This window comes from Seriola dumerili, unplaced genomic scaffold (genome assembly GCF_002260705.1).
Source record: "Seriola dumerili isolate Sdu_G_001 unplaced genomic scaffold, Sdu_1.0 BDQW01000331.1, whole genome shotgun sequence".
Lineage (NCBI taxonomy): Eukaryota > Metazoa > Chordata > Actinopteri > Carangiformes > Carangidae > Seriola > Seriola dumerili.
Window position 1 is genome coordinate 13018955 of NW_019174586.1, and position 27458 is coordinate 13046412.

At 43.4% G+C, this 27458-nt stretch overlaps 1 protein-coding gene across 1 annotated transcript; it reads right to left on the minus strand.

Annotated features, from left to right (window-relative positions):
• Positions 1–161: 161 nt before the first annotated feature.
• Positions 162–27437, minus strand: LOC111232746 (shootin-1-like). Its single transcript, XM_022760388.1, is given in 17 exon segments — positions 162–302; positions 1480–1786; positions 3036–3165; positions 3502–3567; positions 4558–4679; positions 4855–4925; positions 5672–5736; positions 5739–5848; positions 7310–7463; positions 8098–8244; positions 8597–8691; positions 8922–9003; positions 9176–9273; positions 9457–9637; positions 9944–10038; positions 20646–20706; positions 27366–27437. Coding segments are annotated over 17 exon segments (1992 nt in total). The 3' UTR covers positions 162–166.
• Positions 27438–27458: the final 21 nt, after the last annotated feature.

Sequence of the window (27458 nt, forward strand, 5' to 3'; positions counted from 1 at the left end):
GTACAACAAAGTCAACTTTTCCCATTTGGTTTCCAACCCAGTGAACGAAAATCCGAGGTGTGAACGCACCCCACATCATCTGATCATCACCGATCAATAAAAGCCTGGATCAGATTAGAGAGAGAAACCCTGCCCCCCCCCCCTCCCCGGATCCTCAGAGTCCAGCCTAGCACTCGGCGTCAGTGCTGCCGTTGACCGGCCCGGCGCAGACGGCGGCGCGCGCGTCCTCGCTGGGTTCGCCGTGGTCGACTCCGTTGGACTCGACACACTTCTTCGTCCCATCTCGATCATCCTCGCCGACGCTGTTTGGAGCGGAGACAAAAAACTCTGAGTCTGAGAATCAAAGCAGATGCTGTTCATCTGCAGAACACAGCTTCACTTTACAGACACTTCAGGAACCTGGAAAACTTTGACTTCCTGTCCCTCAGAGTCGTCCATGTCACTTCCTGCCGACTATTTTTTAAAATTCATACAATCACACAGAGAGGAGAAACTGTGAGCCGTCCTCTCTCTGTTCTATCTGCAGCATCATGTTTCTTTAACAGACTCAAAATATGAAAGCAATGGTTGGAAACTGTATTACTGCCGAACTGCATGTAAACATCTTCTCCAGTTTCCCGCCTTAATCTGATTTCTCTCAGTAACCTTCTTGTGCGTCTGTGAACGCAGCTCATGTGGCTGAGGTGGCGTCCAGCTGTTATATACTGGAGAATTACATAAACATGAAAAATACGTTTCGTTATTGACAAAATATTATTGTGTTTCGTTAATTATCACTTTTACTTTACACTTCATAAAGTTAAAATATTTACGTTTCGAAAAAGGTTATAAAAACCAGTTTGAAAGAAGATGTAGATTTGAAACCAGGTTGTTGTTACATTGGACGTAACAATTAAGAAATTATTAGTCAATTAATTGATTAGCTACAGACATCACATTCTGTTTATCCTGCAGCAGCATATCCTCTAGTATTGGTATAAAATATATATGACGAAATGGAAACATAAGCAACTTTTTTCTATCACACACACACACACACACACACACACACACACACACACACAGTCACATGTTGATGATACATCAGAGGCAACGAGAATTTCCCAATTTGGGATCAATAAAATCTATCAATCTAATTTGCCCAGGGACACTTCTACATTTGGACTGGAGGAGCCGGGGATCGAACCACCAACCTCCTGAACCAGAACCATCAGACAACTCTGTGAGGTCAGAGGTCATCAGTGACCTACAGAGAAAACTTGACCTCAACGATTAGTTAACTAATCCATTAATTGATTATCAGAAAAAAGATTTTGATCAATATTTAAAAACTTGAAGACGTTTTGAAGGATTTATAGAGTAAACAGTCAATCAATTTGTTGGAAAATGAATCAATAATGAAAGTAATCGTTAGCTGCAGCCCTTAGCATGAGTTAGCTTAGCCGCCCCTCCCCCGTGTGTGGTGCAGTGGCGCTCCACCTGTTGACGCAGCCGTTGCTGACCGGAGACTCTGCCGTCTCCCTCTCAGACAGGGAGCTGCAGGACCTCCTCTCCTGCCAGGAGCCCACTCTGGACTCCCGGCCTGTGTCCGAACTCTTCCTCCTGGCCACGATAGGTCCCGGGCCCGACCCCCGTCTCTCCTGGCCCGCCCTGGGCCCCGCGAGGTCGGAGGGGGTGCTCAGCAGCCCCCCCGGTCCCTCTGGGTCCTTGCCCGAGTCGCTGCTGGTGCGCCTCCCATTCAGGCTGTCGGAGGACGAGACGTGGCTCATCTGGCCCTCACGCTCATCTGAGGAAGAGGAAGAAGAAGAAGAAGAAGAAGAAGAAGAAGAAATGTAAAAATGTCTCAATCCTGCTTTTAAATCAGCTTTTGTTTTAGTTGAAGAACTGAGGGAAGAAAAATTATTTTCCTTTAAGTCTGAGTTAAGATTTCCTTAAAATAAAAACAGTTGCACAAAACACCCTTAAAGTTTCCTGATAATGTTCACTTAAGTATTACAACATTCACTGAGTTAATGCTTATAAATGAAGAAAAATAACCCTTAAGAAATTCCCTTAGCTAAAGAGAAATGAAACCTTAAGTGTCTTTAGTAGAAAACTCGAGGTGTTTTGTGCAGCCGGCTCCTGAATCTGCTCTAAAGACATTCTTTCATCTTCTGTCCTTTTCAATTTCAAAGGAAAAATGTCTCAACTTCTTATAAGTTTTTTTGTATTAACACTTTCATTTCCTTCTTTCATACGCATCACATGTCCAACTCAACCTGCGTTACGTTGATGTGCTTCTACACAGTCTGATCTCTTTGACTCCGTCTGTCGGAGCAGAGTCAGGACGTGAGGCTGAAACGTTCCTCACACTTTTAAATGAAGCAGCTGTTTTCATCCTGCTGCAGGAGGTCGATCAATCACGGAAAAACTGATAAATCCACATCATCAGCAGAAATCTGACCTCATTAAACAGCGTGTGTGTTCATTCTGTGGGGGCAGCGCGCCCTCTTCTGGACACACACACACACACACACACACACACACACACACACACACACACACAGCCTCCCTCACAGTGTGACATTCGTTGTGAGCGCAGCCACAGCAGGAGTTGAACCTCTGACCTCTGCAGTGTGAACACCACATGTTCTGAAAATCGAGCGACATCAAAATTAACAGCGCAGCCTCACATGAACCCGACTGAGCCGAGTCCATCTCTGAATTCACACACACACACACACACACACACACACACACACACACACACACACACAGCTTTTAACTCGCTTTCACTCCTTCTTTTTATCAGTGTTGAATCTGATGAGTCGTTTGTGATTTTATTTCCTAACATCAGCACATGATGAATTCGAGAGTTTAAAGGTTCCATTTAAAGTTTATTTAAAGTCAAATATGTTTCTCTGGTTTGACTTCATGTTGAATCCACACCTGAGATAAATAGTTCGTGTACTTGAATGTTTTCTATAAGGAAAATAAATGGAGCTTTGCAGCCAATGTGGTGATAAACTCTGACTCTCCTCCTCAGGTGTGTTTACCTCCGGAGCCGGCCTCCCCCGCCTTGTTGCGCCTGCGTCTCAGGATGACCTCCAGCTCGCTGTCCTTCTTCCCCGGCGGAGACGGCCCGGACTCCTGAGAGCCTCTGCTGGGACTCCTCTTCACCGTCTCCTGGAGGACAGACGCAACCGTCACTGCAGGAGGTTCTTTAATCTATAAAACAAGTCTCTATAGTTTCACCAACACTGGTAACTCAACATCACAGACATTAATAACGTAGACGTCTTGTGCCTAACATTGTTTTAAATCATTGCTAATGAATTTTAATCCCTTAACAACAACAACAACACGTTGAGGAAACTTTCTGGAGTTTAATTTCTGAACGAAGATCGACAGATAAATGTTTATATTTACAGTTTTTTATCAGCTCGTGTTTCTAACTTAGCAGCAAAAAAAAAAGGTAGAAACTGTGCTTTCTAACGCTGTGTAGTGTAAACCCGTTTTTACCAGGATGCCTTTCAGTTCGTCCATGGCGCTCTCCTGTTGTTTCTCCTCACATATCGGAGGCGGCGGCTGGAAAAAAACAACACAAATGATTGTTTTTCTTGTAATTCAGCTGCAGAACCACAAAACAAAAGTGTTTAAGTGATTAAAACTGGAGGCTCTACAGTGTGTGTGTGTGTGTGTGTGTGTGTGTGTGTGTGTGTGTGTGTGGGTGTGTGTGTGTCCGGGGTCAGGGGGGAGGGGAGACGTCTCTTTCTCCCCCGGGGGAGCGACCACGGCGTCACGTCACAAGATTGATGCAAATGTCAATATACTCACTTTTACTGCTACTCTCTGCGGCGGAGACGGAGAGACATGGAGAGGAGAGAGAGAAGAGAGCAATCAGCCGGAGTGCATCAGGCCGTATGAAACATGGCGCCACGCGACCTGACAGTGTTTACAGACGTGATGTTTACAGGAGGAGGAGGAGGAGGAGGAGGAGGGGGAGGGGGAGGAGTCACAGTGACGCAGGATGATGAAGCTGGAAAATCGTCTCTGTTGTTTTGATTCTGTTCTGAAGGAAATATTGATGTTTTTTTTTTTAAAATAATTCTCAGGTCGCAGGAATATCTAAGGACGTCTGTTGCCAGGGTGATGTGACCTTTGACCTTTGACCCCTTGCTTTTATTGCATGTAGGGTCAAAAAAAAAACCCTGGAAAGTTTATTTTGAAAGATTTATAGACAAAAAAACTGAGTTTAAATCTCCCTCTCTGGATGTTTGAGGCTCAGACTGAAAAATATGATGACACTGTGTTTGGCCTGATTTCATTTTTCTGATTTCATAACATATAAAATAAATAAAATAATTTTGATAAGGAACCTTTAACGTTTCCTAAAATCCAAATATTATGAGAGAAATACTGAGAGAATAAACGTGTGGAAGATCTCTGGCTGATAAACTACGTGACTGTGTTTTTACATTTCAACATGAAAGTTCATTCTTGGATTCATGATCAGAAGATACCGAAGAATAAAAGATTACTGATCAATAAAAAACAGACAGGTTTCTCTGTAAGCGCTCTCTGTCTCGTCCTCACCTTGCTGTCCTGACTCTTGACGGGCCGCAGGACGACGCCATGTTTGATCCTCTCCATCATCTCATTCACCGCCTTCACCTTCACGTCGTCCACGCCCTCAGCAGCTGGAGAGCGAGAGAGAGAGAGAGAGAGAACATAATAACATATAATATCACACCAGGTGACATTATGTTGTCGTGCTGTATATTAAATATTACAAGACAAAGTCAAAACTAATCAAATAACCACAAATGAACTGAATCTAACACTGTAACTCTAAACAGGTGTGACTGGACTCACCTGGAGGCTGCTCTGCCTTCACAGCTGCTTTCGAGCCTTTTGAAGATTTCCTCATGATGGCGATCAGAGAGCTGAAGGAGAGACAAACAATTATTTAGGATCATTATATATTTATTTATTTTTTAACAATGCAGATAGAAATATATGATTACAAGTGTTTTTTTTTTTGTGAGGTCAAGCACACACAAACAGTCTCTGTATAGAAAATAACACAAATAATAAATTATATAAATAAATATATCAACTAAAAAGAACAACCTTCAAATAATTATGAATATTAATTGAAATAAGTAATATAAATAAATAAGAAGTGAAAGAGTAGATAAAGGAAAAAAAAAGGAATAAATAAATGAATAAGTAAAATCATTTTTAGCAGGGAGGGAGTGAAGCTGGTGGAATAAATGACTATAATATTCATTTTGTAGGAGTGCTGTGATTAATCAGGCCTTGATCAGCTGATAATTATTATTAAAAAGACTCAGTAAATGCTCTTAGCTTTTATAAATGTTCTAGCATGTGTTTCTGCTCAGCTACAGCCTTGATTGTTCCTTCACACACCTGCTTCACTGTCTGATGTAGAAAGTGTTCTATAAATAAATATAAAGAAAAGAGCCTCCAGCAGATAAATCATCTGTTATTGCTCATGTTTTTGGTAAATCTGTCTCTTCTTCCAAGCAGCTGAGTGAAACGATGCCCCGCCCCACTGTTAACAGTGCGTGGCGTTGTAGCTGAGGCGTGTGCGGCGCAGTAACCACAGAACACGCGTGTCACTGCCGTGATGTGGAGCGTGCGCCTGCTCCGCTGCCGCCGTCCTCACCTGAGGGGGTTGCATCTCGACGGGGGAGGTGGGGGAGGAGGTTGGAGGGGAGGCAGGAGGGGAGGTTGGGGGGCTGCGGGGGAGGGGCGGGAGGCGGGGCCACCCCAGGTTCAGGGGGAGGGGGTGCCGTGCTGGTCGTCATGGTGATCTTTTTCTGGGTCTCCTGGAGCTCGTGGACTGTGGAGAGGAAACAGTGGAAACAGATAAAACTACTGACATCTGCTATAACGCTATTACTACTGCTGTTACTATGACTACTGCTGTTACTATTACTGCTGCTGTTACTATGACTACTGCTGTTACTATCACTGCGGCTGTTACTATGACTACTGCCCAAGCATCAGTTGTGTCAGGTTAACTCATTTCGGTTGGTACTTTCTTCTTCTGGGGAAAGAAATCCTTCCACTTTTTCCCTCCAGAGTGACGCCTCTTACCCCAACACACCATCTCTGGTCCCCGTGCAGCACGCAGGCCCCATGAAAGACGCCTCTGTTCATCTATTTATTTATTTATTTATTTACTTATTGTCCCTTTTTTTTTTGTGGTTGGAGTCAGTTGGTGGTTTTGGCGCTGACTTCCTGTGACCCATTTAAAAAACGAACAGACAGATGCCGTGTGGCACGAGGGGAGAAATTGTGCATGTTTGCCAGATTTCCTGCAGCAGATGGGTCGACGGTCTGTGTCAACGAAACAAACACACAACAACCACTGATGTCTGAGGACACGGAGGAGAGGGGAGGACACCAGTGACCCTGTTCAACACACATTTTCTACTTTAGTTATACGATTTATTCTAATTCTTACTGAGGAAAGGAAACTGCAGAAGAAGAAAAGTGCAGTTTAAAATCTGACCTCTGTGGTGATTTCTATGTCTCAACAACAGCGGAATATTTCTGAATATAAATGGTTTTTACTGCCTAAATTAAAAACCTGACTCTTCCTTTGAATTTTTCCAGAAGTAGCTGTTCAACCAAACTGCATTAATACTTTTTAAGTTCAGTTTTAAATTTAAAGCTTTTGCCATTTCAGGGTTTTTTATAAGAACTTTTTTAGAAGTTCATATTGTATTTTATATGAAAAATATGCATACATTTATTCAAACCCAATCAAAGACGTTAAGAGCAGACTTCACACAGTTAATCAGAGAACTCAAACTGGGTCAAACAACATGTGCCACTATGGGCCATAGTAAATGTACCAGTGCATAAATTCATTGTGCAAATCTGCCCATGTGTTTCTGCAGGTGGCTGCATGTCAGTGAAGAGCATGTTGACATTTGGGTTCATTGATGCTTCCAAAGCTCCCAACACCCCCGTGGTTTATTCCTTCTTTTATAATAATTTCTTATAACGGACATAATGAAATGATCTCGACTATGGAAATATATATATATATATATATATATATATATATATATATATGAGTGTATCAAAAGAAAAATGGAGGATGTGTTTAAACCCTCTGCTGTGTTTTAAAGTGTGCAGATCCATCCCTCTGTTCTCCAGCTCCACTTCCTCTTCCTGTTCCTCCACCCTCTTGTGGACTCCCTTAACTCCACCTGCTGTTTCCACTTTGTATGTGTGTGTGTGTGTGTGTGTGTGTGTGTGTGTGTGTGTGTGTGTCTCCACCTCCGCCCACCTCTGCTCTCCAGCTCCTCGTTCTTCTTCTCTGCCCGCTCCAGTCGTCCCTCCGACTCCTTCTTCTCCACCTCCAGCAGCTCCAGCTGCCTCTGCAGAGCCTCCAGCTGCTTCTTCACACAGCTCTGCTCCAGCTGGGCCTCCAGACTCTGCACCTACACACACACACACACACACACACACACACACACACACACACACACACACACACACACTGTTAATGTTGGTAAAACTTAATCACCTTTTAATTGTTTATTTGAAAGGAAAATATTAATTTTATTTCCATGATAAACATTTTTATCTTCTCTAGAAAAACCTGGACGGACTTCATGGATAAACTGCACGCTCCTCATGCCCCAGTTGTTTTTATTCTTTGCCTTTATCAAACTAGATTTTATTTCAGGATTATTTCTAATGGTGTTTTGCCGTTGGTCTAGATTGTGAGTCAAAGGCCGAGGCCACGTCCACACTAATTCACGTACACTGGGCGAGTGCGAACAGGAAGCGGACTGTCTCCTCTGCAGTTGGTTAGTTGCAGAAAATACTCTGAGTGAGGAACAGTAAAGACAGCTGTAGCGTTAAGATGCAGAAACAACAGCTGCTAGCAAAGACAACACTTGTAATTCGTTATCCATGTTGCATTCACCACAGGAAGTCGAGACTACAACGCAACCCCGGAGATTTCAAAATAAAACAGGTCTTAGCGGCTCAAAAACTCCAAAACGTGATGACAGACGAACACCTCCTTCCTGACTGTAAACCGAAGCTGCTCATGGTTTCATGCGTTACCTTCTGCTGATGCTGCAGACGCTCCTCCTCCAGGGTTTTGGTGACGGCAGCGACGTCCTCCAGAGCTTTCAGCAGCTGAACGCTGGGCTCAGTGCTCTGCAGCAGCAGCATGCTCTGCCTGTTGGCCTCCTTCTGCTTCACCAGCATCTGCAGGAGGCCGAGGAGGAGGAGGAGGAGAGGGAGAATCATCATTGACTACATTTTAACTTCCAAACATATCGCTGCAGTTTGTCCATCACACGCAGGGCTGTTTGAATCCTGCAGGCTCTTCACTTTTCAGGTCAGTAAACAGCAGATTCGGGACATTTCATTTGTCAGGCTCCGCACATCAGTTACCAACGCAACAACACAGGTTCATCACCGGAGCTAACAGCAGCTTCACCCCACAGCTTTTAATTCAGTCAGTCATATCATCGGACCGGACGACTTCAGAGAGCTGAGGAGAGTTTTCCTCCCTCCGATACGAGGATTCATGTTTCTCCACGTGAAGCGTCTTTACCTCGTGTGCGTAAGTCTCGGCTTTGACCCTCAGGCTCTGCTCCAGGTCCAGCTGCTCCTTCATCCCATCGTACTCCTGAGCGGCCATCATGGAGACTGCACAGACAGAGGGAGGAAAGAAAACAATGTATTTACACTCATGTGAGTTGACATGACAACTCACTTGTTTCATGCTAATATTAGCATGACAGAACGAGTACAGTTAGTTCTAACATGCTAATTTACACGGATAAACAAATACCACATTTAGCACGATGACTCAGGCATTAATTAAAACCTGTTGTAATGTTGGTGTGAACCTGTGCTTCCTGTGTGTTGTGACTCACCTCTGTTAAATCTCTTGATGGTTTTGTTTTGCTGCTCAACAGTTTCTCGAAGCTCCTTCATCTCTGCCTGATCTTTCTCTGACTGCAGACGGTGGAAGACAATTCAACAAAATCAGCATCCGGACATTTTGAAAAGAGGAGTTTCAGCCTCTTCACCTGTGCTTCTGTCATTGTGGAAAACTAACTGTATAACTTTATATGCTTTGCCATGAGATCTTGGCGGGTCTACGTCCATACTGCTCCTCTCTCCTCACCTGAATAGTCAGCTCCTCTATCCTCCTCTGCTGGTCATGCACCTGACAAACAAAGTTCTTCTTCTCCTCCAACAAGCTGTTCACCGTCTCCCTCAGCTCTGTCAAAAACAACAACAACAACAACAACAACAGATGAGCATTGTATTGTTGAACAGGAGTGAATCACGAACCAAAGAACAACTGATGATGTGACAAATGATATTACACCAAAAACTTTCACAAAACTTCTTGCAGAAGAGTTTATTAGTTAGTTAACCTGTGGCTGGTTCTACGTGTTGTACCTTTAACCTGCTGCTGATACTGTGTGAAGGTGTCTGCGCTGCCGTCTGCGGCGTCTGCGTCTGCGTCTGCGTCCGTGTCGGCCTCCAGCGAGATGCAGTCGGAGATGCTGGGAAGCAGCTCGTCCAGACACGGCCGGGACGACAGGCTCAGGTACTTCAACTTCCTGTTCTCACAGTTGAGCTGCAGGTCAAAGTTTACAGGCGTCAACGGTAACGACAGCATCATTTAAAATACACATAATCAAATAAAGCATCTCCATTAAGACACAGCACCTGCGTCTACCTCTGAACACTGGGAAGGTTTAACATAAGCACATGGTTTCTTATACAGACACATGATGTAGTCCAACCATGTCCGTGCAGACTCATCCTGACTCAACTCTGCACTTCTACGGCTAATGCCAGCTGAACCCTGACAACACTAATCTTATAGAATTGATTATTGAGTGTGTGTGTGTGTGTGTGTGTGTGTGTATATGTGTCTGACCTTTGTGGCCAGGGCCTCTGCATTTTCCCTGCACGACTTCTCGATCTCCAGCTGAGTCTGCAGAACGCTCACCTCCTCAATCACCATCTGAGACACTGAGAGAGAGAGAGAGAGAGAGAGAGAGAGAGAGAGAGAGAGGGGGACAGTTTTAGTAAAGAACAATTGTTGCTTAAAAATGTTAAACCTTCTCAGTATCATCACTGCACTGTGTAGAAATACATTAACTGGGGTATAAACATGTAAAGTTAATATTTGGCTTCATGTGCATTCCTAAAAGAATCAAGTGATTAGAGCAGGAAATAAAGACTAAATCATGTTGGAAATAAAGACTTATTATAATTATTCTATTATTGTATTATTGGACTATTGAGGTAGTAAGTTCAATCTGTAAAACTGGATCATAAATAAACAATCACCAACATGTTCTTGGAGAAGCCGACACAGTAGAGGCCAAAAAAATCATAAAACACATTTATGTGACAATGACGAGGTAAACAGGAAGTCAGAGCTGCAACAGCTGTGTGTTTAACACACTCCTGCTTTTCATTTAATAAGAGAAACATGGAAAGAGAAAATGTGTGTGTGTGTGAGTGTGTGTGAGTATGTGTGTGTGTGAGTGAGTGTGTGTGTGAGTGAGTGTGTGTGTGAGTGAGTGTGTGTGTGAGTATTCACCCTTTACATTTATGAATTGTGAATGAATCTGTTCCAGCAGCCTGAAGGTTTTATTATAAAGGAGTAAAAATGTTCATTTTCTTTGATTTCCTTCTGCAGCGTCTGATTTTCTTTCTACTAAAATAAAATGAATGAAGCTTTAAAAATAGAAAAAGTACAAAATCATAGTCAACACCTTTGAACAATCTATTTCTGGCATCATCTTCACAGCGCCAGCGAGATGACAAGACAAAAAAAAAAACCTAAAACCGATTTAATTCTTTTAAATTTAAAAGGAAAAACATGAAGGGAAACGTCACCTATTGTGAATCCCATGATGAGTGTGTGTCACTAACACAAACACTGAGCCTGAGGTCGCGAGGCGCCTGCAGCTGTCGAACATGTCACCGGAGCTCGGCTAGTCCCCGGTTATTTTAAAATGACCCAGATATGGAGACTTTGGGAACATGTAGACTGAGAGGAGAAACTCGACGAGATGAAGAAGCTTCGTCAGAATAAAGATCCACTCACATCTCTCTCTCTCTCTCTCCCTCATCTTCTCCATCTTTATTATTCTGCTGCATTTTATGTCAAATTAGTACGATAGCTGGCAGATAACAGACAGACTCGACTCTCTTCTGCGTGTCGATGAGAAACGGCATCTTAAATCCAAATAAATCTCATTGTTAAAACAATACATTTGCTTTATCAGCTGCCATTTTCTCCCTCCCTCTGTCTCACTATCTGCCATTGATGGTTTCAGGTTCTCTGCGGTGACACGGTCGGTGCCGGACTCCTTCAGGCTGCAGTGGCTGGATTGCATTACAGCCCAGCAGGAAGCTCCCTGCTAACATCCCTGATCCATTAACAGACTCCTTCCCCCGGTCAATGTACAAGCCCTAAATGTGATTACACTCTTCACTCACACACAGCTGAGGGCAGGAGGAGAAAGGTGTCCGTGTTGTTCCTGCCCTCAGCCGCTGCCAGAGAGAGGTAAATGTCATCCTGCTTTTTTTATAACATTAGGGGGCGGAGGATGGGGATATAAAAGATATTTTTCGAGCTGGTGACATATTCATAAGCAGAATTCGATCAGTGATATAAAAATGCTGTCAGGGTGCAGATAAGCTCGAGTCAAACGTCCCGCCCTGGTTGGGAAATTCAACCAGCATCTTTGAGGTTTCACTGGTCTGACCTCAATGTTTTGATGATTCACGATGCACAAAACACAAAACTGCCTCATCCATGCGTCATCCCTCTCACTCCCTCTCACTCCCTCGCCACCTTTTTTCTCCAGACATCCTGATGTATGATTTATGTACCTGTGTGTATCTGTGCTGTGATGCTGCTGTGTCAAGTTTCTCCTGTGGGACGGGGAAGAATACCTTCCCTTACTTTACCTTGCTTTACTTTTCTTTACCTTATCTTACCTTAGTATATGATCTCATTTCGTTTCATTTATTTCACACGGATCAGAACAGAATATAAGTTAAAGCATACACAACGGGAGACTCCATGAACAGAGTCTCAGTCACAACATGTACCAACTTCCTCCATGGAGCCACGTTTCTTCATTTCCACCTCCACTGTGTGCGACTGTGTTTTCTTCACCTGCTGTAACTGTATAAATTAGTTATAATTATTAGTCTTATTGCTGGGGCTTTAATTTAAATATTACTTATTATATAATATTATTACTCAATCTATCATTTTATGATACTGAAAGACAAACACGTGTGTTTCTGTAGCGGCATTAGAAAACTCCATGTCAGAGTGTATTGTTCAGTCCTTATATCATATTATCATCCTGAGATAAAGACACAATAGGAATGTCACCATGACAACCACGACCACGACCTGTATCTGTGTCAGTGAGGCCTTCAGGCCCGATGAGCCCTGACTCCACCTCGCATGCGTCTCAGGTGAAGGCGTTTTCTTCTCACAGGCTACATGACTAATGCTCCTCTGTCTGACGATGGAGCCTGAATGCACCACCATTAGACCCACCTGCACACACACACACACACACACACACACACACACACACACACACCAGTAAGGCTGGCTTTGTGTGTAGCTGAGTGTGTGTAGTGTGCAGATGCATCATGCAGGGATGCTTTCAGAGAACAGAGACGTTACAGTGAAACTGCAGCAGCAGCAGTCCGCTCACATATTGATCTGATTTCTGCGTCACGGAGACTCGACTTCATTTCAAAGCTTCATTGTTCAGAGGAGACTCACACACAGATCCACGGATTCCACGTAAACCAGGTCTTTGGTTTCAAATGCTCGGCTTCATATTTCAGAAATACTACAGCCAGAAGACTTCAGGGAATTCATTCATTTTTCTATAAGTCATAACATCAGGAATGTAAACCAATACATCACGTACTGAATCAAGTTGTTCTAATATCAAAATATTCATGTAAGTGAAATGGTTGATGAAGTGAGCGGAGGTGGAGTCCATTAAGAGGAAGCTAACGAGCAGGAGACGCCTCCCCTCACCGCCGTTCGAGTCACAGATCTACACTGCACGTGACTGCGGCGTGTTTTACCACGTGACACCGGTCTGGGCTGTGGCCGTGTGATAACCCTGAACCCAATTAGAACTTCAACTGACTGTATTAACTAAGTGCTTTCATTTTAGCAGCAATCGTTACAGAAGATGATTCAGTCTTTAGTGTGTTTCGTGTTTCTTTCCCGCATCGAAACTGCGTCACGTATCAAACCTTGAGTTGTGCGGCCTGACGGTCGTGTTAAAATTCATTCTGTTTTTAGAGGTGATGACACTGAGCGACCATGATCGCCTTTAAACTAACAGATTACATTAGCCTGATATTCATTAGCTGCCTCAGACAGTTAACGAGTGACCTCGAGGAGCCGCGGGGATGTTGGGTGCCAGAGCGGCGGTGGGTTTAGGCGAGGAATCATTAGTGAGAGAAAGTGATGATATGAAAGTGAAGGAGGAGGAGGTGGGAGGAAGGCCACTGGATCTATTTTTCATCCCTCACTCAATGTTTAATGCCTGTGGATGGGCTTCGGTGGTGTGATTCCCTCCCGGCCGGGGACTCATTTAAACCTTCGGCGCTCTCTCAGGGCTCCATTCAGCCGCTTTAACCACCGCTCCGACCCACACGCCACGGCGGATCGGCCTCTGCTCGGCTGCACCGCGGTTCAGCTGCAGCTCTGTGGGTCAGACGCAACGTGGGAGGCAGAGGCGGGTCATACTGCCGCTATTTATAGCTCTGTTTTTATTCTTCTGCGTTTTACTCCAGAAACCAGCAGCTGGTGCCATCACTGAGGAGACGCTGGAGGATTGTGTGTTAGCTAATGATGTGCAGAGTGAAACGTCGAGCTTGAGAGGCTGTGATCCTCTCTTCTGATTGGCTGACTGTTTTCTGGGTATTCCAATAAAAATACAGCAGATTTCAGGTAAAAACACTCAGAGAAACCAAATCCTGTAAAGGTTTGGATGGTGGGTCCAGGTGGGCGGGGCTTGGTGACTGCTTTGTTGTGACATCACAAAGTTCCAGAAGTCCTGACGGCTGGTTTTAAGGCTCAGTTTCTGAATACAGGCTGTGTGCATTTCTCTGTGGACTGAGGCTTTGATACTTTCACAGTATTAATATAGAAGCTAGACCTGATCTATAATCAAAAAAAGAGATGGAAATCTACATTTATACGATATGAGACCTTTAAAATGATAACTTTACATTGTCACAATTGTTGCCGATTCATTTCACTACACTTATTTCTTGCTCATGTGACAAATAAACCTTTGAATCCTCAGCAGGTGATGAACTCTCCCTGAGAAGACGCTCTGTCTCCGATCAGAAACTCCTCTGGGTCAGTAGCCCCGCCCACTTCAGGGCTTCATGAGATGAGAAAAAGACGTGCCCCTTAAAACCCCGTAATGATCCGACAGGCTAAAAACAAAGCGCTGCTTTTGTTTTTCACCCTTGAGCCGAAGCCGGTGAAAGCCTCCTCGGTGACGATGCATGTTATTAACAGATGATTTGGAGGATTAGCCAACGGTAAGCACATTCATCCATGAGTAATAGTGAAATCCCACCACAGAGGGTTAAAACAGGGTTAAAAAGCCAAGAGCTGCTGAGCACAGAGCCGCTCTGTGTAGGTTTGACTGTGAATAAAACCTCCACATGTGCTGACGTTCAGCAGCTCACATGGAGAATGGTGAATTCTTTACGGTGTGTCGGTGACTGAAAAAGTCACTTTGCTGCTCGGCCTGCGGAGGATTCACACGACATAAAGAACCGTGAGCGTTAATACCGGTGGTGTATAAGCTGTAACACTAACCCCCACGCTAAGCTGTGAACAATGGGAGGCTAATGCTGCCTTCAAGTGCTCCTCTTAAGCCCCCGGGTCCAAGGACCGGGAGTTGTACATTTGTTGCGCACAACTGACAAACTGAACCCTGATTCAGTCACGTATACAAACCATAACGAAAATGAACCTCCAGCATCTGCTCTTCCCCTGCAACAGCTGACATTTGGCTTTAAATGCTGCTTCTTTAGCTGCAAACTGAATCACACACAACGACAAAATGTCAAGAATGACACCAGAGAAATTGTTTAAATATGGAAACGGCGGTGTACAGAGCCTCCTTGGTTTTCCTCCCTCCAAACAACTGGTCAAACGCAAAAGTTAAGTGGGTGTGAAGGTTTCAGAAAACCTGGAGTCACAACAAGTGGAGATACGTTCAGTATCGACGTATTGGCAACTCGTCAAATATGTAAATTAACAACGTACCATCATTATGTCCGGTTGCTTTTGCAGTTTAGTTGTATATAGATGTAATTTCTAGGAGACGGTTGCAGGAGCTCTGTTATTATACAATCACACTGAGCTGGGAGTCGTACAAAACAGGAGCACAACACAGACAAACATCTGGAAGATCATTTACAATCTAAACAACAGATTAAAAGAAATGGCCGACAGAGTCCCAGAGTCTCTGAAGCTGCTCTCTCCTCTCGCACTCCGATTGATCGATTTAAAGTCAGTTATTGATCAGCTTTGTGCCGCAGTGGCTGAACCGGCAACGTCCAACATTCACTCCGGTTATCAATCACAGTCTTTACTCATCATAAAACACAAACATATGACTCTATAAAATCTAAAAAGAAATACACTGCAACACAAATTGTTAACACGGAGTCCTTAACAATAACACAATAATAAAATCGTTATAATTAGTCATTGACACACTGACTCTTCCCTCTGAACCCATGAAACCTTTCTTCCTGTCAGAGAAAATTACACTTTCCCGCTCACATGTCACCAGCTTGTTGGTCCTCCGTGTGCTCTCAGCGTGTAATTACAGTATTTCCGACGGCACTTGAATTGAGGGAAAGTGCTGCCACGGGCTTTTATCTGAGCACAGTAGACTGAGTAACTAGGCTGCGTAAGCCAACGGAGCTACAGGCGACCACATTTGTAAAGCTGAGTGGTATCACAGTTAGCTTCCAGCTACATGTTCCGTCGCAGCAGCATTAGACGACACACAGCACTGATGGTTCCCTCCGTAACAAGCAATACTTGAGTTTTGGCTTCTTCTTTTGTTTTTTTGTATTTAATTTATTTTTGTTGCTCTTTTTTGTCATTTTATTTCCTTTCTTTGGCCTTTGAGGAAAGATATTTTCACCGGTTTCCTGCGGGAGCTCCTCTGCGTCTCCTTCCCTGTTTCTTATCGTGTGTTTATATGAAAATAACTGACTCTAACTTATTTGTCTCTCCTTGCATCTGTTGTGAGACTCTGAGATTTTGGCTTCTATTAAAATCCCATCCTGAGAGGCATGTCTGACACTCAGCTCCTGAGCGAATGGCTCGTTCTGCTGCTCTGGCTTAATACAAAGCATAAATTACAGACTGTGAGACGTCGGCTCCGCCTGCTTCCTACCAGCTGAAAAGATCAGGAGGGTGCAGCCGTGCACTTTAACTTCTCTCTCGGTTTCGCTGCTAAAGGCAAAGAAACCTTTTGGCTTTTTCATTTGAGGACGGTCTCGTAAACTAAAAAAGATGCACATCAGTGCTTCTACCTCCCTTTGCTCCAGGATTTATACAAGTTTTTGCAATTTAACTTTCCTGTTTTTTCATCATCAGTCATTTGCTCTTGCTGCTAGTATCTAAGAATGATGGTTATCTAAATAATATTATTACAAATCTTGCACTCAGGAGGAAACAGACACGACAACATCATATAACGTGGATGCACCATAGAGACGGAAGAGGAAATTAAGACATGGTTGCTGAGATTCGTCATTAATTCCCGGTAGAACGTCATAACGTTGCTGCTTTTCTGGAGCACAGTCGTGCACTGACAGTAAGAAATACAGGTGGTGTATTTTATTAGAGTGCAGAGCATCAACTGTGGTAAACCGTCCTCGTACGGAGCAGCACGATGATGCAGCAGCTTCTATAGTAAACTACAATCACCTCCTCTGTCTGTCTGTCAAGCTGCAGGAAATATGGTCACAATCTCTCCTTCCTGAGTTACAGTGTTGAATAAATGACCTTTAGGATATAAAATATCATCACTACATTTTATCTTTTATAGAGATTTGAGTTAAATTGTGTCATAACTAGCGGGGGGGGGGGGGGGGGGCGCGCGAACGTCTCCTGGAAATATCACATGGAACCACCCGACGTTGGTCTTTTTATTTCACAAACAAAATCACCTCTCAACAAGCCTGATGCGTCACGGATGAAGTTCACCCTCAGCGTGATCGTGAGCGCGTGGGGGGGGGCGTCCGTCATCGAGGCGGGTGTATCATCTCACGGCCCCGCCCCTCGGGTCGGGTCATGTTGTCACTGTGTTGAAGTCAGTTAATCTGTGCTGGACTCAGTCCGGCCTTTGAGATTCAAACGAGGCTGAAATCAAGAACCTGCCAACGAGCCGAGTCGCCCTCATTAAATCTATTAAAATGTGGACATCAAATATGGAGGAGCAGGTAGAGAGGCCTTTTTAAAGGGCCACAATGGATAAAGAGTCAGGCAGGAGTGGTGACACACACACACACACACACACACACACACACACACACACACACACACACACACACACACACACACACACTTGTCCTTCCCCCCATTTTCAACTGCTGAATAATTCATGGCAGGAGGTTTTAATAATTCATGGGAATAACATGACAAGAGCGACTGCTGTCTCCTCTGGGGAGCGGCGGCGAATGAATAAATGAGTGAATGAATGAAAGACTTCAGTGACGCGGCCTGACATTAAAAGGAGGATTCAGAGTTTCTGCTGACTCTGAAGGGTTCAGGTCCAGTTTTGCTGGTGCAGACGAGTTTTTGACATTCGTCTGACACTGAATTCTGCCGTCAGGGTCGGACTGGACGATCTGCTCATGTGTTCATCTTACAATCTTCTTTTTCTTCCTCTTTCAACACTGAATCAAGGCTCATGTCTCCATGTGAATCCGTCCTGGCCTCCAGTGGACGGTTTCCATGACATTTGATAGTTAATGAAGACATCAACAAATCGTCAGCTGGCGTCTCTTTCCTCAGCTCATCTTTCTGACGACTGTGAGTCAGTCGCCTGAAGGACGTACAGTAAACATTTGTTCCTGTCTGGACCGTCGTTAGCTGTGTGTGTGTGTGTGTGTGTGTGTGTGTGTGTGTGTGTGTGTGTGTGTGTGACGCAGCTGCCACGGAAACAAACTACTGCACACAGTCTTTTTGCACAGCGTACATATTTGTATTATATATATGTATTTATATTTTCTCTAATATTTAATGTTAAATCTTTCTATTTAAATTGAAGCAGTCTGACCTGCAGTGCTCGTTTGTTTTATCTTTGGTTTTATTTCTTTTCTTCTCATTATGTTTATTGTAATGCACCAAAACACAAAAGCTAATTCCTTCTGTGTTGAAAAGCTACTTGGCTTTAAACCAGATTCTGGTTCTGATGAACAAAGCAGCTGTGATGACCTCACGACCATTGTTGCAGAATCCTTCCCTGTAATATTATAAGCTGCAGTTCAGAGTCTTGGTGTCTGATAAGTCATCAAACTCACAGATCTGTTACCCGCACTGTTCCTTTAGATCGTGTTTCATCGTCTCACCTGTACCTGGACCCCCCCCACCCACCCCTTCAGCCCCTTGTGTTTCTTTCGCTGTCATGCTGCAGGAAATTTAAACTGAGGTGAAGCTGCAGGTTCCTGCACCATTTATATCAATAATTCTACAATAATAATATAAAATACTTCAGCAGCGCCACGAACTGCGGTCTCNCCCTCCCCCACCCTCCCCCACGCACAGGTTCAGCCCCTTGTGTTTCTTTCGCTGTCATGCTGCAGGAAATTTAAACTGAGGTGAAGCTGCAGGTTCCTGCACCATTTATATCAATAATTCTACAATAATAATATAAAATACTTCAGCAGCGCCACGAACTGCGGTCTCCACAAATAACCGTGAATTAACAGTTTCAACAGAAAGTGAACATATTAGCCTTCAACTTCCTCTCTAACAGGAAAAAACTTTCATATTCAAATCCATCATGTGCATGAAGTAGACAGGCTACATATACATGTAGTGTTAGGAACTGTAAAATGATTGTTTCCAGGTATAACGTCTATCTACTTTAACCTTTTTTATTAACATTAACATTAACTCTGTATCACTCTGCACGCTCAGGCCTCTGGTGACTATGCAACATCTGTCCTGGAGCCACAGAGAAACAGTCTTTTGGTTAAACTCTGCACATTTATAGCAAAATTAATTAATGTACTCTGTCCCTAATAAAATGACTAAATAAACATTTGGAGGCTTGGCTGGATTTCCAAAGTGATTTTAACTAATTCAGGGAAAAGTGCTGAGTGGTAGCCTCACAGCGGCCTGTAATGTCTAAACTCAAGCTGCTGGAACAGATGAAAGGGTCTCAGCTCAGGTTTAAGTGATATTACACAGAACTTGTGTAACCATACGAGTCTCTATCCCGCAGCTACAGACGCTGGAACAAAACGTGCCTCAGACCAGATGGAGGATTTTATCCCAAACACCTCACAGTGCCAGGGACGTCTAGAAAACGTTGATATTTCCAGATCAATAAGGTGTAAAGCAGCTTCAGTGCAGCCTCTTACCTCTGTGAATGGTCATGACAGGAGCCGGGAGTCATCAGCTATCAGCCTCGTTTCTAACAGTTACCTGGGAACAACCGGAGGTTAAACCCCCCCCCCCCGAAATAACAAACGCTTCTCTACGGTTGGCTAAATAACCTAGCGGTCGCCATGGAAACAGGGACACCCTGCCCTCCCCTGCTAAACCCACCAGGTGTTGGCGATATCATTTCGACACAGGTGAGGAGGAAAGGTGTGAAAAGGGTGAGCGGGGGGAGGAGAGAGGGAGGAAGCGGAGGTGTCAGCTGTCTGGTTGATGTGCGAGTCTGAGAAACATGAAACCTGAAAAGGCTGAGGGCGTCTTTTCAGTAAATTTAACCTCTTGTACGACATATTTCTTGCTCCATTGTTCTGAAGTTCTGAAGTTTCTAAGAAAGCGGCGACTAAAAGAAAGTTTCAAGCACCAGGAAACAAATCAACAGCTCATCCAGATGATGTAAAACACCTGAAACCTTGGTGATAATCCGTCATTATACAGGAAAACCGTGTGCACACAAATTAGGGTAAGTACGGTAAATCAAAAAGAATCAGAGGAGAAACTGTGTGTGAATGTTCGACGTTGTTTTCTCTTCCAAATAAGTTTCTCGGAAATGAACTTGATGGTTACATTTCTATCATCAAAACCGAAAGAAATTATGAATAAAACCATGAAAATAAGACTCAGGTTGTAATTAACTGGAAATTAGTCAATAGTCAATTTTATTTAAGTGATGTGTCTGACTGAGCAACGAAGAAATCCTTGGTGCTGAACCACTGGTGTGGCTTTAAATCTTTATATTTTTATTTACAGGTGAGAAATCTGTCGTCTGTGTCTGGGCTGTAATTTTTCAAAATAAAATTGTGTGAGTTTGAAGGTGATGATGGAGGAGGCGGAGGAGGCGGAGGGGAGCGGGACTCACCTCTCTTGATGTGCTTGAGTTGTCTCTCGGCCTCGTCTCTCTCCTCCGTCAGTCTGTTGCACTGCAGGAGTCAGAGTGAAGCCATTAGATCACGTTCCACTACAGAGTCAACACAGGTTACTGACACCAGCAGAGTGCAGTTACACACACACACACACACACACACACACACTACAGATGACTGTATATACCACAGAGTCTGGTGCGTATGAGAGAAAAATATTAGATAGTTTGTGTGATTAAAAACATCCAATTAATTCATGTTTATCCACAATTTCATGCTGTTTAATTACTAAAATAAATAACGACTGAACTCATTCCCTCTGAATGATTGTGTTGTGTTTTTCGGAGCAGTAGAAACTGATGTCACAGGCTGTTCTGGACTAAATGTGATTATAAAAATGAATTGTTTCTGCTAATGATTACGGTCATTCAGCCCCTGCTGCCTCTGACCTCACGTTACCTGACATAAAAATGATCATGAGGGAGGTTTAAAGACTTTTATTTTGGAGAACAAAGAGAGCTCCACTATCAGAGTGGGTATCAGTAGATAACCTGAGCTCAGGTAAAAAGCATCGGTAGAGTTAGAGACTTTATGGACAATGGCTTTCGTCAAACTTTCCCAGCTCACTGTCCCTGCACCTCTGGTCTGTCCCACATCTGTCCCACATCTGTCCTGCCTCCTGACACTGGGTACCAGGGACACTTATGAGACACACAGTACAGCCCATAACTAAGACCCAAAAAGTTCTCAAACGTTTCAAATGTGAACTGAAGTATAAAATAAAAGACTTTTGTCTGACAAAGGCCTAGATACTGTCTATCCACTGTACTTGGTATCACTTCATCCAGGTTCCCAGGTGTCAGTCTGCCAACACCTTACCTTCACCTTACCTTCACCTCCCGCCCCAGCTGTCAACACACTGAACACCTACATTTAACCCTGTGGACGTCGGGCACCATGGTGAATTAGTAACTTGACGGTATGAATTAATCATTCGTAGCGATGATCTGTCAAAAATATTTCACCCTTTGTACCTCAAAGTGAGGCGCGTTTGAAACAATGAGTAATTGATCTTTCCTGCAGTTCATGTCAGTCATGAACACATGAAGATCAGCTACTTTCAAGACAATCAGATAGAAAATATGCTACCTATATATTACAGTTCAGTCCCCTGTGACCACACCCAGCATCACCTGTAAACACACCCACCAGTGATGTCACAGCGCACCAACACAACCTGAGGTGCACTTCTACGTCACTGCAACAAGGTGCAAGTTGGGTAATTCTGACCTAAACATGCAGCCTGTGAATGCATCATGAGAGAGTTTGTATCATCTCTAACTCCAGCGACAGAGCGATGATAGATTCGGATATTTCAGCAGCTAACACTTGTGTCAGGTGTCTCAGGAGACTTTAGACAAAGTGTGATACAAGTGTATTTCCTGCTCAGCATCTTCTCCATACAAACATTCATTTTGCCTGATCCCCCTCCCTGCTGAGGACTGCACCGCCTTTCTCCGTCGTCTCCCTAATAACAGCGACAGCCCTTCACTTCTGATAACGGACCGACTCTCTCTGCTTCTGCTGACTTGACGGCTGCCCTACAAAAAGGCAGAAAGGGCCGTAACTACTCATTTTCACATCCACGGGATCTGTTGTAAGTATCCCTTGTTGTGCTATATTTAGGACGAGCAGCTGTGGTGGAGCCTGGTGTGGATGTTGGAGGAATGAAAGCCGGGTGACAGCAGCAGCAGCTGCAGACGTCACTGAGGTTAACAAGTGCAAACCCGCCATCAACACTCAAGGACAAACTTCATTTTGGCTCCTGGCTGGAAAAACACAGTGTGGATCAAACTATGGACAGTCAGTCACACTCACATAAAAACATGACCTTAATTCAAATCTATATTTTGGGTGTCCAGGGTTCTGAAAGTAAAAATCCAGCTCCTTTTCTCTTAGATAATGTTAACGTTCGGTGATGTACTTCCCTCCAAAACAACCCCACACAAACAGGGTTCAAGTTACTTTCTGGAGCTTTCAGCCACTTAAACCATCTTGGATATTGAACAAGCCAAAAATACAAGTTGTGGGATGCATTGTGGGATAGTTAAGGAATACAAGAGCAACAAGTTAGCCGTCCAACACAGTGAGATTAACGGAGGAACACGGTATCAGTAGATCAGGCGACTCAACTGTTGGACGTATTAAAGAGAAATAACATAGAACTAAAGGCAGCTGCAGCTTCCCAAACTACAGTGTTTCTGTTTAGTAAAATAGATGAAAAGTGTCGTTAGAACCATCTGTGCAGGTCTTGATTCATGTATTGGTTAATAATTCAATACTTTTATGATTCAATATAATTGTCAATTGTCCAACATAGCAAAATATAAGGAGTAAATTGAAAAGGCAAAGCTTTCTGAATTTGTAGCTTCTAGTAGCACTGGGGATCATGGGTAATGTAGTATTCAGAGACACAGAGACATGATTTCCCCAAAAACAAAGTTAAAATAATTAAAACTGGTGGTAAAAACATAAACGTACAGTATAATAACATCATCCAGGAACTCACCTGTATTTCTATATTTAGGAAAAGTGAGAATATTATAAAGAAATTAAAAATAAAATTCAAATGGTAATTTAGAATGACAAAAAAAAAAAGACTTCCAGCAACAGCAGCTCCTCACAATTATCAACTGACGTCAGCCGCTGAGTATTAATCAGGGTAATGATCAAAATGTGCTTTAATTTGTCGTCATAGTGCATTTAAACAGGTTTAAAACTTTAGCAGCGAAAACACAAAATGTACCTCAGTGAGTAGAAAAGCTGCACAGCTTTATGTTTTATTGTGGTTAATCTCTCCATTAATCCCCAACACTCCCTCCAATATATAACTGTGCTCACTCTCCGAGAGGGAAAATAATAAGTTATTTGAGTTCTTCCTGGTGAATCCTTCTCAGCCCGGTCGTCCATTTTTTCTTCTCCCGTCTATTCTCACGATAACAAAAGAATGACATCATCTCATTTCTGACCAGACCTGAAGTTTCTGCCTCTTCTCTTTGTAGGACCGAGATGTTCAGAGTCTCCCTCTGAGTTACCACAGTCATTAACAGGGCATCTGCAGTGCTGCTGGGCTCTGCATGCACTTCATTTAAAATGGTAATTGGAACTCGTAAAGCGGTCAGTGACCTCCTGAGCAGCGAAAGCAACAGTAAACAGACAAAGAAAACCGTCCCGTCTCCGTTCAGACAACCTCCAGAAGACAAGCACGATCATTCATTACATATATAATGAACATCTCCAAGTTATTTCAGTTATTCTGGAGCAATGCAATGAAGAGAACTAAACACAAAGGATCCTATAAATGATGCAGACTGGCCGCGGCCCAGTTGGTAACGAGATGCTTCAGCCACTGAAGGTTCATCAAAATCAGACTCATAACGTAACAGTTCCTGCTTCTTAATGTTTAAAATCTTTCCCTCTGATTGTCCCTCCTCCATCAGGTCAGAGCAGCGATGTTAAATAACAGAAGACAAAACGCTCCTGATGGCATCTAAGACTATGAAGTTTCATGTTTACATCTTGAGTGGTATAAGAGAAATTTAAGATTTAAGGATGTACAAAATGTTTTTAAACTCTGTAGCAGCGTTGATTCATGTGTCTGAACCCAGCTTGGCCGAAAGAGTGAAGACCACACATGACCTGTAACTATAACTTGTCTTATTTTAAGTAACTAATGTTGGAAGACCAAACAAACCAAAAGGGTGGAAACCAGGGGAGAGAGGGAGTCTGACTCACTGCCGCCAGCTTATGATGTAATCAGGTGGTTAGTGCAGGTGAGTCGACTCCCTGATGGCCCGAAGAACTGAAACACAAGCGGATTCAGGATCTGAGTGAGTCATAACAGACCGACAAATCCAGTTTTGCATGCATGATGCATTCAGGGTATCTTTGTACCCTTGTAAAGCCTACCTTGTAAAATCCCCCAGGTGACCACACTGTATTTACCAGGTGTTTGGGTTCAGGTGGTCATCAGTAAATACATGAGACCAAGCTGACCAATGAAAAAGTCTCAGCAGAATTCAAAGCCTGGACAACACGAGTTATTTATAGTAAGTAATATTAATATATCATTGAACTTCCTACAGTTTACCACCAGTACCTGTGATGGGGCCGTAGATATGAAGGGTTAAAATCTGAGAGGGTGTAACTGCGACAAAACCGAGCCGATATCCTGAGATAAAAAAGGACAAAAAGGACGCTCAGCATCCAGCTCTCTCTCCTCCAGCAGCAGGAAGCACTTGGCCCACTTTCTCCCAGCTCTATACCTGCAGTCTCACACACTGTCAGCTCAGATTTCCCTGAGGAACGCAGCGAGGGCAGCGGGTTCACCGGCACGTGGCGAGGCAAGGCAGTAAAACGCCGCCTGCCAGGGTGAGCGGTTCAATTCCCCATGCTGCTCAGGGAGTTACGAGGGAGGCACGGTTACACATTTCTTTTAAATAAAAACACTATTCCTCACTTCCCCACAGAGCCCTGCAGTGACGGCAGACGTTTGCAGCTGAAACAAAACTGTAGTCTGCAGCATTTCAATGGTAACACACTTAGCAAGTAGCTTAGCTTTGCAGCTTTTTCCTGTTCTTTGTTGCTGTGCATCGATGCAACAACAAAACTGAATTCAACAATGAAAATATATGTACATCAAGATGACAACTCAAACTTTGACATGTGCTCTGCATTTTCTTTCAGCCACAAAAGTCAACAAGTACAATAACAGAAAAAAAACTGGTGGGCTATCATTTTTTGCTTAAGCTAGGTTAGCTGTGCTGCTACTGTTAGCTAGAAGTTTTATGCTAGCTTTCTCTACTTTTTGTTTGGGTGGGTGTTGAAGAGAAATGTTGGAGCAGCACATTATTTGAATAATTTATCCACTGGGGAGTGGACCTGCCCTCCATCATGGCAGGATGTAGAGAGCTGAAGTCATTGTCTCCTTTTTTTTTTTTTTTTAGCTCCATTAGCGATTAGCCAGACAAACTGAGCAAAATATTTTTTCATTTCGGTTACTTTCACTTGTTTCTCTGAAGAGCCTAAACTTACTGCTTTTTTTTTTATCATTGATTAATCTTATGAAAATATTATTGATTAGTTAATTCATTTTTTTGGTCCATAAAACAGGAAGTAGTGTCCTTTTGTCTGACCTACAAAAACAAAGAGAAGAAGAACATCCTAAAAAATTAAAAAACTGGATCTATGGGGAATGTTTGGCATTTTGAATTTTAAAAAATGACATTAAAAATATATTAATTATCAAAACAATTAATATTTTATATAACCAAATAATATAAACTCAAAAGTCCATTTACAAGCTTTCAGCTGCATTTCATGGTCTTCATTTTGTGAATGGAGCTGGCTCAGGTGTCTCATCAACTGACTTGAGTGTGGACCTTCGCTCATGTGATGAGAGGTTTTGATTGTGGTGGTCAGGAGTCACGTGATGACACAGCTGAGCCAGGTCAATTTACTGAATGAAGACCATGAAATGTGGTTGAAAGCCGCAGAAGCTAGTGCAAGCGCCTTTGAGTTTAGAATGGTTTTGGTTTGATTGTTTCTTGAATGTTCATCAGAGGTCAAGACAGAAATTACTCCTTGATATTTGGTGACTACAGCAAAGCTTTAAAATGTTAAAGGTTGAATTCCCAGTGGAAATGGTTAGTGTCCATTCCTGTAAGTGTAAGTCACTGGGTAGAGCAAGGCACTAACACACTCGTAGGGCTGAGGGTTCGATTCTTACTAACTCACTTCATTGTGATGTTATTGTGACTCAGCAGGTAGAGAAAGGCAGGGCTGTGAGCTCTATTCCTCCTTTGCAAGTAGATCAGGGGAGCAAGGCACTAACAAACCCTGTGAAGGTTGAGGGTTCAGTTCCCTATTTAACTCAATGAATGACGCAAGGCACTCGCCCACAGACTGCAGGTGTACAGGTTTGATTCTGTCCTTGGAGGTCAAAGGGCGGAGCCACTAAACGCTAACTGGATGGTGCATTCAATTCCCTGTGTAAATCGACTCATTACAGCAAGGCACTACTACTGGAAGGGGTTTGGGGTTCACCTTCCATCATGTCCTCTCTTTGCAGTGGTGCGTTTAAGGTAAAAAAAAAAAATCCTCCAAGACATTACAGATCTGAGGCAGGTGAGGGCGGGATGCAGGTTTTGGTTTTCACAATAAATCGATGGACTCAAACTATTTCTGCCACGTATCAGCTCGAACCTGAGGCGAGGCTTTTTTTTTTTCCTGTCTATTAAAAGCATGATGTCAGACATCATCACAGCCCAGAATAAAACTGCCAGCCTCTTTACACTCAGCACATTTCTCAACAACAGAAGAAAAAAAAAAAAAGGCTAAAGACCCATTTAATAAACCCTGCAACTTCAGCATGAAACCGACAGAAAATGAAGCTGTGACAGAAACTCAGAGCACTATTTCTTCTCTCCGGTTAAATGGCGAGAAATTTAGGGAGGGGTCCGGCTCTTTGATGTCTACAATAACCTCCAGGAGAAGCCGGCCGGCGAATTACACCGGCTGAAATTAGCCTGCAAAAATGTCCCATCTGAACGCACCTTTCACACACATTTAAAGCGGTTTAAACGCAGAATAAACAGGATTAGAGGGAAACATTTAATCAGTTTCCTGTCTTTTTTTAATTTTTTTTATCGGTTTACCTCTGTTTGCATGTGCGCGTCCCTCTCCTCCGCGCAACCCTCCATCTGCGCCGCTGATGAGCAGGGAAGCATTTCCAGGTCTTTTGTTTATTT